The sequence below is a fragment of the Arvicola amphibius genome, chromosome 1 (assembly GCF_903992535.2).
Source record: "Arvicola amphibius chromosome 1, mArvAmp1.2, whole genome shotgun sequence".
NCBI lineage: Eukaryota > Metazoa > Chordata > Mammalia > Rodentia > Cricetidae > Arvicola > Arvicola amphibius.
Genome location: NC_052047.1, coordinates 56701258 through 56716937, shown reverse-complemented (window position 1 = coordinate 56716937; position 15680 = coordinate 56701258). Strand labels below are relative to the sequence as shown.

Sequence of the window (15680 nt, the reverse complement as noted above, 5' to 3'; positions counted from 1 at the left end):
GTAGGTGCTGACTTAACTTTCTCTTTTATAGCCTGAAGAGCTAATATATCAACACACAGACAAATCGGCTACAGCTGACCTGCAAGACAGGTAACAAAATACCCACAGATCCACAGGCAATCTATCACTATAAGTATAATAACAAACTTTAAACTCACAACTTAGATCGATATGAAATGATCAGGATTGTTAGACTTTATGTCTGTAGATATGACGTCTAAATCCTGACACAAATGAGGCCTCAGCATAAGTATGTTGTGGGCAAAAATACAGGGGTGAATATTAGTTACATGTAGGTCTCCAAAGACTAACTCATGTTGAAACTTAATGTCCTGTAATTATGGGTCTTGTTCATATGAGAATTCTCGGCTTAAATACGCCTCTTTTGTCTAATTAGTGGCTTGTAGAACTTCATCTAGTTTGTGAATCTAACACATAGTGAAGGCTGGTTAAAGCCTGTGTGAGTCTTTGTAATTCCACTAATGCTGTAAACTGCACTACTCTGTTTCACAAATGTGAGAGCTGAGGTTCAGAGTGATCCACACACGCCTTAAATGTTAAAGTGGGCTTCTGACACCTTGACAACAGACCATTCTGATTTCAAAGCGTGTGTTTCATTCCCATTGAGTCACATTGTGTGAAGAACAAGTTTGTCAAATTATACAGGATTAAATGTAACCCTTTAAGACATTCTTGCTAGGAATACCAATTTACTCCCAATTCTCCATTAAGCCTTTGTGTGGAATCTCCAACCTTCCTAATGTTGCAACGCTTTAATACAGTTCCTCATGTCATGGTGACCCCCAACAATAAAATTATTTTCATTTTCACATCGTAACTAATTTAGATACTGTTCTGAATAGTGTAAATATGTTTTTCAATAGTCTTAGGCAGCCCCTGTAAGAGGGTTGTTAGGACATGCCCACCCCAAGATTGCAACTCACAGGTTGAGAACCATGATCTGGAGAAACCAATCTACAATCCTGAGACTCAGCTAATAGCTTCAGCAAACTACTGGCCAAACTCATTGATTTCATTTTTGAAGTATTTGGCAATCCATTCATAATTTTTAACTCAGTCCAAAGGTGGTCCCATAGCTGAGCAATGAGGAGCTAAGGATCTCTCCAACCTGTGCTTGAGGTAGGCAAGAGGCTTCAGAATCAGCAGTGTTTAACTTGGACACCACTGTCCCTGCCTCAGATCACGTCATCCTATTGTAAACTGTCGTCTTCTGTAAAATTGGAATATCTCATACATCAAAGCATTATTGTTGAGAACCAATCAAAATGTAAAAGAACAGCACTGTTTCTAGGAAGTAATGGCTTAACAGATGATAGCTTCCCTTTATTCTTTGTTCATGCCTCATAGCCTATGAACCCAATGCAATGACAGTTGTCATTTTAAAAGGCAATTTTAAGGTAACAAAAAAAACTATTGTGAATTAATCACTGGGTCATAAAAATCAGTAAAGCATAAATTGTTATATAAATATTTCAGATTTCCAACATAATAAAAATCTTTTGCCTGGGTATAATTTATTTGTTTATCACATTACCAATAAAAACAAAAGAATTTAGAATTTAAAAAAGGCTTGCTGAATGTATTTCATTTAGCTAGGCCCATGTTATCAGAGGCACTGTATTCCTGTTTATCCTGTCTGTATCTATTACCTGTTGCCATGCATATAATGTTCAAGAACAAGGATCATTTAGGCACTTGACCTTAAGTAGCTGCTTATCTGCCTGGGAAAACACCACCATCAAAAGTGCATTCAAGCACTCACCTGTAGCCCATGCTGCATACAAATTGCACTTTTTGGACATGGGAAAAATTAAATCACAGTAATAATAAACAAAAGGGAAAGTTAAATAGAAAAAATAATAAAAGTTTATTTTTTATGAACAGGATTGAAAAAATACTAAAAGAAAAAATCATGGACTGGAGGCCACGCCATTTGACTCGATGGAACAGGTACTGCACCTCCACCCTGCGCCACTTCTTGCCTCTGCTGGAGAAAAGTCAAGGAGAAGATATAGAAGATGACCACAGGGCAGAACTGCTGAGGCAGTTGGGAGACTACAGGGTAAGCACAAGTGTGGTAAAATGGCCAGTGTTTTCCTCATCCCCAAACTGGAAGTTACCCAGTAATCATTTGGGGGATCACACTACCTACATAAGACTCACGGAGCACATGTGAGGTACTATACACCAAAAAAGAAATATGCTGAAATGTTTTAAAACTCAGTAGTTATCAATAAGACCCTATGAAAAACAACACTTTCTACCTCGAACTCAAGAGATCCACTTGACTCTGGCTCCCACGTGCTGGGATTAAAGGTGTGAGCCACCACCACCACCTGGCTATTTTTGGTTAAATTTTAAAGGTATGGTTTTATGATGACTGATTTTTCAATAAAAAAAATCTCACGAATATTCTGTCTACTATCTGTTGGTGGTTTGTCCTGTATGTCATACCCTACAGCTGGGTAATAAAGTAATTTGGTAATTAGTGTATGAGATAAATATAAAAACTAAAATGGATGTAAACTGAGGAAAATGAAGAACTAACTTATTAGAATGTTTTCAGTTCATCATAGTTTTAGCAGTGAAAAACTGTTCCAGTTCTCTTTAAGTCTTGCCACCTTGACTTCCTCAGGCAGGCTTTACTTATAGAAATAAATGCTAGAACAAGTCCAAGAGATACATCTGCACACGCTACCCAAAGCAAGTGAGAACATATGTGTCACTATCCACAGCAAGTTTCCATCCAGGTAATCACTGTGCCGCATGCCCAGACCTGTAAACGAATGTTCGTGTCTGGGTTAGAATGCACTGATTAGCTTTCCCTGGGTCTGTGGAATTACATGGGCCATGTGCACACTAAGGGATATCAAGAGATGGGATCGGTGAATAACTGGTAACACATTAATATGCCAGTAATTAAAACAAAAACATTAAACCTTCAATTTTTATGTTGTTAATATATAGTGAACAGATAAACAGATCTCAGGATCTTAAAAACTCAATATTATCTAATTTACATAAGGATGTATCTTTTCCTTCAAGTTACTGAGTACAGATGTGTTTTTTTCTCCTCAGTTCTCCGGATTTCCCCTTCATATGCCTTATTCTGAAGTGAAGCCTTTGATTGAAGCGGTTTATAGCACGGGAGTACATAACATTGATGTCCCTAATGTTGAATTTGCTTTAGCTGTATATATCCACCCTTATCCTAAAAATGTTTTGTCTGTTTGGATCTATGTTGCTTCCCTTGTACGTAACAGGTAATTTTTCTATGTGTGCGTTTTTTTATATTACCTAAAGACTATAAGTATATACATTTTAAATTATAATGAAATCAAAAGAAAATATTTTGAAGTAATGAAATAAAATGATCTATTTTCAAACAAGTTGGTGTGGCCCCCTTTTTTTGTTTGGTGTGACTTTTTTTTGTTTGTTTGAGACAGGAAACAGGGTTTCTGTGTAGCCCTAGCTGTCCTGGAACTCGCTCAGTAGACCAGACTGGCCTCAAACTAAGAAGTCCTCCTGCCTCTGCCTCCCAAATACTGGGGCCAAAGGTATGGGCCACCACTCTGTACAACTGTTTTATTAGTCTGGCTCATCCTGACACTTTGACCCCAAACACAACTGAGACTGTCTATGAGGACCAGCCTCCAGACTTCCGCATTTGCTTAGTCTTTAGTGCCCTTCATGTCTGTCTGTCCAGCAGAAAGACAACCATAACTCCCAAACCCAGCAAGTTAATGCTTTACAGCTTGTCTAGAGGACTAAGTAACAACTCTGCAGCATCAAATTTTATAAATGTTAGGTCAGCTTGTAAAATTAACGGTATGTTACAAAAAAAAAAAAAACAAGGCAAACACAGCTACTAAAAAAAAATTTATAGTGCTGGGGTGGGTGAAAGACTTTAAATATCAAGGAATTTAAAAAAAGAAAAACCTAAGGTATGGCTATAAATTGAAAATCCATATCCTACCTCATACCCTTGCCCCTGGTAACTCATACTGAAACCATCATCCCCAGTATTTAAAGGCAGAAGTTCTATACAGAGAGAAACCCTGTCTCGAAAAACCAAAAGTCAGAAGTACTAGAGAGGTAATTAGGTCAGAAAGGTTGAGCCTCTATGGTGGCTTTACTGAGTTTTAATACAATCCTAAACGCAGACTCAGGTGCATGTACCATGGAACACACCACACACAGAGACAGGCAGGAGGACTAAATATATAAATATGTGTACTGATACAGAAAGATGTACACCAAACAGAAATACCTAAAGCAGGACTTCTCAAATTACTCTTTGTGGGAAGCTGTCCTATGTGCTGTCGGACAGGATAGACTGCCCAGCAGCTGTTGCTCCAGCTTTGATTTCTATTATCCATATGGCAGTTCATAATCATTCTTAACTCCAGTGCCCTTTTCTGACATACATGTAGGCAAAACACATAAAATAAACCTAATTTTAAAAGTTTTAAGACGTGTAACAGCCTACATGGTCTCCACCCAATAGATGCTCTGGTTGAGTTCTCCTCAACCATGTTTTGACAACCAAGACTATTTCCTAATGCCTAATGAACTCTGTGAAAGAATGACCTCCAATTCAGAACACTGATGGAGCTTTCATTTTCAAAGACAAGAGACTAAATATCAACTTTAACCTTTGCTTTAGCTGACACATTCCTCTACCAAGTTACATTGCAATTACGTTTGTCTCTACTCTGCTACTTTCATGAACTCATTAGGGAACAGCTGCCCAGACTGACCCATAACAGTTACAAAATAATAACAAAGAGACATAGTAACACCATAGTTAAGAAGATCAACTTTGTATAAACCCTAGTTGTGACACTTCCTAGCTGGGTTATCATGGTCAAGGTATTTACTTTTTCCATAATTACAGAGAAAGACCATATTACCTGTTCCCTTGCACTGTGAGGCTTATAAAAGCTAGTATATCTAAAGTACAACATTGGCCTTATATTTAACACCTAAAGTTTATCAAGTACCTGGTGCAATTTATACAACTGGTACATTTTATTCTCAGAAGGAAATCAATCATAAAAATTCCGGATATACTGAAACCAAGTATACAGTTTCATGTTAAACTATCCTCTTCTATTAAGAATGAAAAACAAAATGTGTACATCTTAAAAAATCCTATTCCTTACAATTTCTGAAAACTAGCTGTTCAAAGTTAATTTAGTAACAATAGTATCTAAGCCAGGTTCTTAAACACTTCCCCATTTCCTCTCATAAGATTAGTTTTCTGATTACCTGAGGTTATAATAAACCTAAGTCCTTTTGTGATGACTCAAGACATTGTTCAGTGCAATTTCAAGTTGATACCGAGAAAATTAAGCACACATTGCATGAGACTCATTCCTGGGACCTTTTCAGGTTTTTTTTTTCCCCCTCAAAATGGTACCTGTTACCAACTTCACAAATAAGTTTAATTAATCACTTTGAGAAATAAAAACACAGTAATGACGAAGGAGGGTCATCTGTCTATGTGTTACTTTCATTGGTTAATTAAGAAAACTGCTTGAGCACTCGGGAGGCAGAGGCAGGCGGATCTCTGTGAGTTCGAGGCCAGCCTGGTCTACAAGAGCTAGTTCCAGGACAGGCTCTAAAAAAGCTGCAGAGAAACCCTGTCTCGAAAAACCAGAAAAAGAAAAAAGAAAAAAGAAAAAAAAAAAAAAAGAAAAAAGAAAACTGCTTGGCCTGAGAGGTCAGAACATAGGTGGGTGGAGTAGACAGAACAGAATGCAGGGAAGAAGGGAAGTGAGTCAGTCGCCATGCTTCTCCAACCCGAGACGGATGTAGGCTAGAATCTTTCCCAGTAAGCCACCACCTCGTGGTGCTACACAGATTATTAGAAATGGGTTAATCAAGATGTGAAAGTTAGCCAGTAAGAGGCTAGAGATAATGGCAGTGTTTAAAAGAATACAATTTGTGTGTTGTTATTTCGGGGCATAAGCTAGCCAGGTGGCCAGGAGCCGGGTGGCGGGATTCAGCCCGCCGTTCCTTTTACACAGTAACTATAGTATATCTTACAAAATAGTCAAACTTTAGACTTGACTCCATACTCAAAGAAAATGCAATACCTCCCCCCTCCTTTACATACTTACAGGAAGAAGCTAATTGTAGTGTCCACAAGACTCGACTTCCTCAAAATATTAAGGTTACCTGCTTGTACACGTACATGCTCAACCCTATACCAAATCTGTAGGGTTCCAGTTTGTTTTCAAATGATAATGAATCAAAATAAAAACTCTTGACAGCAGGGTGACTCTTCAAAGAGAATGCCAGCCGATAAGTCAGTGTTTAATTCAAATGTCAGTTGAACTGCAGAATGTTCCAGAATTCACCCAACTATGTTTCAACCAGGTAACTCCTGCTTCATTTGTAGACACACTCATACAGTCTCACAGGGAGGAAATGCTTACAGACAGAGAAGCTGACTCCAGGATTACCTCCTTCTACAGCTTGGTTTGTACTTACGAGAAGGAAGAAAAAGAGGCAGGGCAACATCTTCTTCTTCATGACATACAATTATAATTAATTTCAAAAAGAAATTTAACTCAGTAGTATTTAGTATCTAAAACTGTTAATGTGTCAGGGTCACAATTTTATGGAGTCTCAATGAACAAAACATTTAGTAAGCCTGAATTAAGACTAAAAATAAAATCACAACACAAGATATTGCTTGGTAAAGTTCTCAAAGTAGTTTTTATTTATACATTTCTTCAAACACTTATGGAATTTTAAAAATCCCTCCCAAATTTGACAGTTTAGGGACAGTAGTGGAATCAGGTGTCAAAAGCAAATACAAATAGACAGGTGCTTTTGCTAGCTCACTGAGCAAACACTGAGAGGCCAATTTATTCTACAATCTTAAAGATCTCATCTCTAGATGTGTTTGAATTGGCCCCTAAGAATTGTTAAAATAAAGAAAATGTTAGGAAAAAAGAGATTCATTTCCAAAATGTCCAGTCTTCGAAAATAAAACTTTAGAAAGAGTATCTGAAAGTATCTGCAAAACTTGGTACAGTGTTTACACAGAGAACCAATAACCCCCATTGACTAAAATGCAAAATAATCTAAAAATACTTTAAATACCATGGCATTAGTGATACTCTTTTTAAAGCATTTCATTTAAAATAAACCAATAAGACTGCTCTCAGCCTAATAAAAAATCCTGATCCCTTTCTAAAACAAAAATATACTTTGCAAGGAAAAACAACACTGTACAGTTCACTGCTAAATTAAATTTCTGAGATTGTAAGAAAAGGGGCCAAAACAATCCAAAAGGAGGGATGTTAACACAAGAAATGTGCTGTAAGTAAAGTGCATGAAAGGAAGCCTGCTCAGCTAAATGAAGTACACAAAGGTCAGAAGTCAAGGGTCATTCGCCAGAGCGGCAGCAGGCTCGAAAACCACACTGCAAATTCTGGCATCCACTGGCGGTATCAGCATGAGGACCTGTATGAAAGTAAAACACATGTGAAAGGAGGAACTTCTTAGGGACCATGAAAAACAGCTCTGCCTATTAATCTACAACTGCTCTACTAGCAGTTCATTGACATCACACAAGTAAATCTTACAGTGAAAGCATTAAAATTTCAGACACAAACTGCCAGTAATAGACTGATTTCATCTAAAATATTCTCCATGAAAGACGGAACATAGTAAAATTTCCCAAGAATATTACAACCCAAGATGAAAAAGAGACAATCCACAGAAACAAGATTGCTGGATAGTTTAAAAATAAACTCTTTCAACATCCTTTCTAGAAACACAACTAACACAAAGCATAACCCTATCTGAACTGTGTCAACTCAATAAATGGTACACTGAACAATTAGAATAAATGTCATGATCAAAGTTTAAAACAATATACTATATAGATGCAGATACAATGTATGTGCCATACTCCGAGCATTTGGAGATCTCTGAAAAAACAAATGGTAGCTTTAGATGAAATTATTTCCCAAAACTGAATACAAAATGAGTGACTAACTAAACATCTAGAATATAAAATGGTGATGCACATACACACAATAATAAACCTCTTGTGGCATAACTGGAATTTTACCCCAGCTGCACTATGCAACTCAGACACTAGAAAACAAAATCTAGATCTATTCAGGTACATAGCTAAAAATTAGAAAAGTACAAAGAAATTTCACAAAAGTTAAGAGTGCACTGAATAAAATGGTTTTAGTAAAAAAAAAAAAAAAGCAAATGTAGAAGGGCTGTTTCTAGCATTTCAAAGACTCAATGTAGCTGGTACACTGGATTAAGGAGCAGTTCTCTATGCTTCTACTGGGAAAACCAAAGCTTGCAATTATGATACATAAGAACAACATAAAATGAAGACATGAAACAGAACTTCAAGAAAGAATGAATTTAACATCACACTACCCCTCAGTGATCTTCTGCTTAACACAACATACAGATCCATTTCCATCATTCTACTTTTCAAGAGCAGCAGTATACTGCAAAAGGTGACTACGCTACACCCCTAGAAGACAGAAATCATGAAAGCTGCAACTAAACACATAGAATATATGTATCGCCAGATGTTAAACATTTCCTTTTATTCTCAAGATAGCACATATAAAAGAAAATGAAGAATTTCTTAGAATAAAGTCTCTGAGATATAATGTTCATATATTTCACTATGTAAATGGCAAATTATCTTTAAGAAAAACAGTGACTTTTACATTCATGTATAGAATTGCAATCAATTATTATTTCACTTATGTTTACATATTTAAGATTGACATGTTTGGAATTACCTTCAAATACGGGAAACAGACATGGCATACAATATGGAAATGGGACATAGGGTAAATCAAAAAAGACTGGTCTCAGATTTCAGACTTTGATAACTACACGTCTGTAGGTTTAAAAAGTACCCACAGGGCTGGAGATGGCTCAGGGGTTAAGAGCACTGGCTGCTTGCTCTTCCAGAGGTCCTGAGTTCAATTCCCAGCAACCACATGGTGGCTCACAACCATCTGTAATGAGATCTGGCGCCCTCTTCTGGTGTGCGGGCATACATGGAGGCAGAATTTTGTATACATAATGACTAAATCTTCCAAAAAAAAAGTACCCATAAAACAAGCACTACAGACTCATTTTTACTACAAGCTAAAATCTTTTATTTCTAATTAAGCTATATGCCAAATATTTAGAATTTATTTTTAAAAAGTCTTATAAAGCAGCAAATTCCTTATAATAAGACACAAAGCTAAAAGATTCAGTACATCTTTGTAATTGTTAGAAATGCCCTGGCAAAGAATCCTAAGTTTTGAAATCCCTCCCACTGTCAATCTTTGACCGAGTTTTCCATGTAACATCCTTCTAAGCACCAGTCAGTCCTCCACCGTCCACTGCTTAGTTTGGCTTCACCCCTTACACAGTACTGCTTTGTCACCAAACATCTGATATCTTTTCATTCACTCCCTGACAATCTATTTAATGCTCAGACTGCTGAATCTTAACAAAATAAGTCTATTATTTGTCAGTGCATAATTCTATTCTCAGCAACTATGGAAAAACATGAAAACTCTTGATGTGGATTCCAAATAGTAGACCATATATGTCTATAGTCATACCACACACACACATGCACACGTACACACGTTTTTATGTTTGTTTCTGTTTAAGACCCAAAGACTTATGTCTTCCAGGCTGGCTGCAAACTTCCAGGTTGAAGTACTCTTTGTGCCTCAGCTTCCCAAGTGGTTGGACTACACAGCTCCCTATACCCTGTCTACATCCATGACCTTTTATTTTTAGTGACAGAAAGGTAAAGAAGAAACACTATACTGAATTCCATATAAAATTCAGTAGTTAAAAAAAAGGCCTAGGGGAAAAAAGTTAAAGCTAGAAGCAGTAAAGTATTCAACTTGCTTTTTTATATTGCGATGAAAAGAACTACAAAGGTAGCTAATTCTGTTTATAAAAATGCCATGTTTTTCTTGGTTTTAAGTACTATATATTACTCATGCTGTGCGTATGTCTTCACTTACCTTCACTTACCTTTGATTCCTTTTAACTTAAATTAGAAACATAAGAGAACAAATCATCTGAGACTGTCACCTCCAGAACTACAAGCTAATCTATCTTAACTGCTAAATTATGCACAAACTGAAATGCAAAGCAGCACAAGAAAGTTTACTCACTACCATCGTTCAACTGTTCTTCAGAGCTTGAAACTAGGCCATACAACAACTACTTTAATGATAAAGATTTGTGTAAATATTATGGATAAGACACCTTGCATATCCAAGTCAAATAACAATATAAAAATCACGGAGAATCATTCAGAAGAAGCAGAGTGTGTGTTTGGCATCAGAGCTTAATACAGTATCTTGCTCAAAGTAGAAATGGAACAGCTGACAGCTAACACCTTCTCCAATGTTTGCCAGTGCTTAGAATACAGGTCATTCTGCCTTTTCATTCACTATTTAATCTGACATTTATTAGCATTAAATTCTTTTAGCTAATAATGTGGTAATTATGAAAATTTTTAATAAAATACATTTCAAATTAAATGTTACTTTTAAATATGTATGTTTCCTCATTACTCTGAACCATGTACTAAATCATAACCATTATTTTCAGAAATAAAAGTGAGGATTCTTAAACCTTCATCAAGCATTTCCTATAAAAGCTGAGCTTTGAAGGTATTATGCCAATAGTGTCACCTTTTCCAACTGGGTACAATTTTTAGCAGCTTTTAAGTTGTCCAAATGTCCTTTTACAAAAGAGACTGACTCAAGTATTGCTTTAAGAGCAACTACCTAGAATCCTAAAAAGCACATTATATGAGAAGTCACCCTGTAAATTTTAAAGGTTTTCCATTTCTTCGAAATCATACTCTATCAAGTTAAGAAAGGAAATTTAGTATTATTTCAAGTACTGTAAATATCTTTCAAAACTTAAAAAAAAATCAGCTCTCAATTAAAATATTCTACTGAAAATTAGAAATAAAAAAATACAGTCATCAAAGGAGTAAATAGCTCCTTTGGAATGCCAATATTATATATTCAAAACAGATTAAGATAAAAATATTGAGAAAGGACAAGAGATTTTAATAACTTTTTCATCTAAATATTTTTAAAGTTTAAAAACATTTAAGTATAAAATAAGTAGGCAATAATAAAATTGAACTAAAATTCAAAACTTTCCACCAAAATATCTATATCTACTAAGCAAAACAAATTAGGTTATGAGATTTGTTTCCAAACACAACCTATACTGAAATTATATAGGCAATTTAAGTGTAACATACAAATAAAATATCATATTTAAAAAGTACTTGCTAATTAGTCTTAAAATGTATCCTATAAGCCTTAGGAAGTTTTGTTTTTAAAAGCTGTACTTATTCTTTCAGATTACATGTTTATATGTGGGTATATGTGCATATGAGTGCGTGCACTAGCCACAGAAGCCAAATGGAGTGTTGAATCCCCGGGAGCTGGAGCTACAGGCAGTTGTGAGCTGCCCAGTGTGTCTGTTGGAAACCAAATTCCGGTCCTCTGTAAGAACAGTAAGTCATCCCCTTAACCACTGAGTCATCTGTACAGTCCCCTATGGCTTTATTTTTAATAACAAACAAAAGCTTCCATTCATGAATGTCCTATTGTTTTTGTTTGTTCAACAAGGTACAACCAAAAATAATAATAATAATTCATTTTTTTCCCATTCCTTGGCTATATGCTGCCAGCAGGAGAAAGTAAAGATAGGTACCACCAAGTTGTTTTTGTCAAGAACATGTCAGTCTTCCAGAAATAGAAGAGCTAAGCTCTCCAGTCTCATTTACTTTAGAAGAAATCTAAATTCCAAGCCATGAGAAATTTGCTAACTTCTCTGCACGCTAAAATGTTTTTGTCTCTGTTTACCTAGCTCCTGTCAACTGTTCTCAGAGAAACTCTGATCTTCCCTTTCATTTTAGGATACCTGGACTCTCAAAAACAACAGTGTGTAGCATAAGATAAGGATAACAGAATGGAGTTGTTTAAATTTGTTTCTAGTTATAAATACAAGATGATTTATTTTATCAATAATTGAGGAGCAGCTTTATTACGCTTCTGAAAAATTGTTTCTACTAAACACAATCAAATGCCCAAAAAAACAACAAATATACTTTGAAACTGCGTATTCTAACCAATAGACTTTAAAAAAGAAAAAAAAAGTGGAAGAATGTGTGTGTGTGTGTGTGTTGATTTTTTTTCTTTCTTTTTTTCTTTTTTTTCTTCCAAGACCGGGTTTCTCTGTAGCTTTGGAGTCTGTCCTGGAACTAGCTCTTGTAGACCAGGCTGGCCCCAATCTCAGAGATTTGCCTGCCTCTACCTTCCTAGTACTGGGATTTAAGGCATGCACCACCACAGCCCGGCTGTGTGGGATTTTTAAGGTAGGGTTTCACATGGTCCAAGCTGGACTTGAAGCAAGGGATGTCCTCGAATTACTGACACTATCTCCTGAATGCTGGGATTAATTATAAGCATGAGCCCCCACTCTGGGTTTTATGTGGTGCTAGGGCTCAAACCCAGAGATTCATGCATGCTAAGCAAGCAGTCTTTCAAAAAGCTACAACCCCAAATCATACTTCAAGATTTTTCAATCGGTTCAGGAATCAGTAATCAACTTCCAGAACAGTGTAGGAATTTTGGTGACGCCTACGCCATCTCACTCCTTTCTCAGTACTGCACAATCTACTTCCTCAGTCTCGAGGGAGATTAACATGAAATAAGACCCAGGGCTCCTGAGGAGTTCACATTACCAAAGTCTCCCTTTGTCTATGTGCCACACTGGATAAAGCAGTGCTGTGAGAAAAATGAGCCTATCATTCCTAAGAAATCAGTGTGTCCAGAAAGTCAATACTCTTAAGTTGTCAATGGTAAGTGCTAGAATACTACAATGGAATTCCCAAAATCTAAGAATAATCTTAGTGATTCTATAACAACTTGTCCATTTTTAAATGATTTATACTCTTACATGCTTAAAATTCTTTTAGAATGGTAAGAAACTTACCTTCAAGAAATGAGTAAAAATGTGTGTTATTTTGATTTTACTACCTTAGAGAACCAAATCATTTTAATTTTATTAAATTTAAAGGACTAACCCTAAAAGTAAGACAATCTGTGAAACTGAGAATCTAGAAAGCAAATAAAATCTATAAAATTAGAGCTGCCAACAATTTTAAATGCATTCTTCACAGTATCTCACTGTTAAAGGCATTACCGTTAATGTTGTCACAGTAGTAAAAGTATTCATCATTTAGGGAAGGACATGCTGAGACCAAGTCCTGCAGCCCCGCACCAGTTACAGTAAGACAGCCAGAGAGATTAAGGTGCTCCAAGTAAGGCAGTCCACCTCCCAGAGTCAAAACCCTGCAAAAGAAATAATGTGACAGTCAGGAAATACTAGCCTTTGAAATTTTTAATATTTCGAAGGTCCACTAGATCAATATTTTACATACCTCTCAATTTGCTAATAAGAAAAGTTAAATTTTTTATAAAACACTGAAAACTGACTCATCCTTAAGCAGAAATACATTGACTCAAAAGTGTTGTAAACTTTTCCTAGAGACTCCAATAAAGCAGCATATGACACCTTGCGTTATAAGAACATTATAGTAACTCAATTCTCACATGAAGAAACACGGAGACCTAGAGATGTACTGTTCATTCTCCCAACACACTGTCTAATAGAGTAAAAACTATCAAAGAAATTCCTGAAGTCTGAAACATAATTGCCGGTTCTGGAGTTCCATCTGGCCCTGCAGATGTCAGACAGGGAAGGAAACGAAACCGTGCAAAGAGATAACAATGAAAACCCAGTGCAGACTGACATCATCAACTACTTCAGGGAGTCTAATACCAGGCGGTTCATTGCCAGCTTATTTAAAACACAGTACAATTTGGCAAAAGGTAACAAGCAACAATTAGTGCAATCAGTTCAATTCCAGGTGCACAATAAAGCTTAAGGAGTGACTACATAGAGACTCCTTTACAAAATACATGTGACCATGAGGATCTAGCTAACAGGCCTAGAATCAAGTGCAGTCTCTGACAGAAAGCACAGAATTCACGAGGCCATAAAGTACATGTGACATCTCGGAGCCTAAAAATGGGTAATGTCTAGGGAGGAAAGAGTCTGGGATAATCATTCTGGGGAATCTGGATGAGGTCTGCCTTCACAGATAACAAAAGGTCACTAGGTCTTTATAAAATCTACTCTTAGTTTTTTGGATGGAATACAGGTATCTAATTTTTATTTCCTTCCATTGAGGATACACCCCTGTACAACTAACATTCCTGGTCCTCTTAGGGCTTCTCTGTGAGTACAATGACCTCTATGCCAACAACCTAGTAATTCCTACACATACATGGATATATAAACATGAAAACATGTTTATACCTAAACTAGCATATCAATATTCATAGCAGCATTATTCACATCAGACAAAAAGCAGAAATACCTCAAATGTCCACTGATGAATGGATAAACAAAATGTGGTATAGCCATACAATTAAATGTTATACAGCTATGAAGTACACACAGGTTATGATTTGCACAAACTTTAAACACATTATGATATGTGGGGGGGGGAAAGCAAACATTGAATACTGTCGTTTAACGGTAGGTAAACCCAGAGATGCTTGGTAGATTAACTGGCCGTCAGCAACTGAAGACAGGAAGAACTGGAGCAACTGCTAATAAGAATTTTTATTTAGGGGATAACAAAAATATATTAAAAGAGGATTAGTGACGGTAAAATTGAATAGGATGTAAATTTATCTCAGTGTTTAAAAAGAAAACCAAATATCACATTCATGTATAAAAACTACAATAGATTAAAATATAACAAGAATAAGATTGAGAATGCCAAGATTCTATAGAACAATAATTAAAAGGATACTAAAACATCAAAAAATGGGATAACTAGAAACAGAAGAGACATATTAAGAAACTAATATGCCAAATTCAGTCTTAAAATTAATGCAGCTTAATAAATTAAGAACTAGTGTCAGAAGTAAGTAAATTATTATGGTGATAAGAAAGAACTAGGAATTTTTGTTTTTGTTCTTTTGAGACATTCTTGTCAGACACTATTGATTAGCCTGTGCAAAACAGATTATCAATGAACAGCAACTGTCCACCTACTACTTTCTAAGAGCTGGGATTGCAGGAATATACCACCACATCTGGCCAGGACTATGGGAATATTGATACTCAGAGAGGATAGTGAATGGTAAAGATTGGAAAGAGCATGCTTTAAATCTAATTTATCATATATTCTAATTTTAAAGAAAAACTTCCCACAATTTTGCTATCTTTATAGACCTCAGGTTAACAATGGTAGTAGTTCACAATCTATGTGGTTTGACAGGAATGAGGGGACCTTTTTTAGACAGGGTCTCTCTCACAACATAGTTCAAGCTGACCTTGAACTCATGTAGCCAAGGATAATCTGGAATTCAAATTCTTTTGCCCAGGCCTCCTAAGTGCTGGGATTAATTGGTCTAACAAAAGCCCTTTAAAGGAAGAAAATACTTAAAATCCACTCACTCATAAAGTCTAGGAACTTTAGCAGCTCACAATAAAAAAAATATACCTTTCAGAGGGTAGTTTAAGAGACTCAA

The 15680-nt window shown here is 36.1% G+C and overlaps 2 protein-coding genes across 3 annotated transcripts in view; one reads left to right on the top strand and one right to left on the bottom strand.

Annotated features, from left to right (window-relative positions):
- Cc2d2a (coiled-coil and C2 domain containing 2A) overlaps positions 1–3410 on the top strand; it is an 80085-nt gene extending 76675 nt beyond the window's left edge. For both annotated transcript variants that reach the window (XM_038312974.1, XM_038312966.1), the window contains 3 exons: positions 32–90; positions 1906–2083; positions 3100–3410. In XM_038312974.1, the coding sequence (XP_038168902.1) occupies positions 32–90; positions 1906–2083; positions 3100–3288 (426 nt within the window). In that variant the 3' untranslated portion in view covers positions 3289–3410. The remainder of the gene's footprint in view (positions 1–31; positions 91–1905; positions 2084–3099) is intronic.
- Positions 3411–6720: 3310 nt separating this feature from the next.
- Fbxl5 (F-box and leucine rich repeat protein 5) overlaps positions 6721–15680 on the bottom strand; it is a 42894-nt gene continuing 33934 nt past the window's right edge. Inside the window, exons 10-11 of the mRNA XM_038331652.1 lie at positions 13276–13424; positions 6721–7500 (exon numbers count right to left, since the gene is read on the bottom strand). Of these exons, the coding sequence (XP_038187580.1) occupies positions 7424–7500; positions 13276–13424 (226 nt within the window). The 3' untranslated portion in view covers positions 6721–7423. The remainder of the gene's footprint in view (positions 7501–13275; positions 13425–15680) is intronic.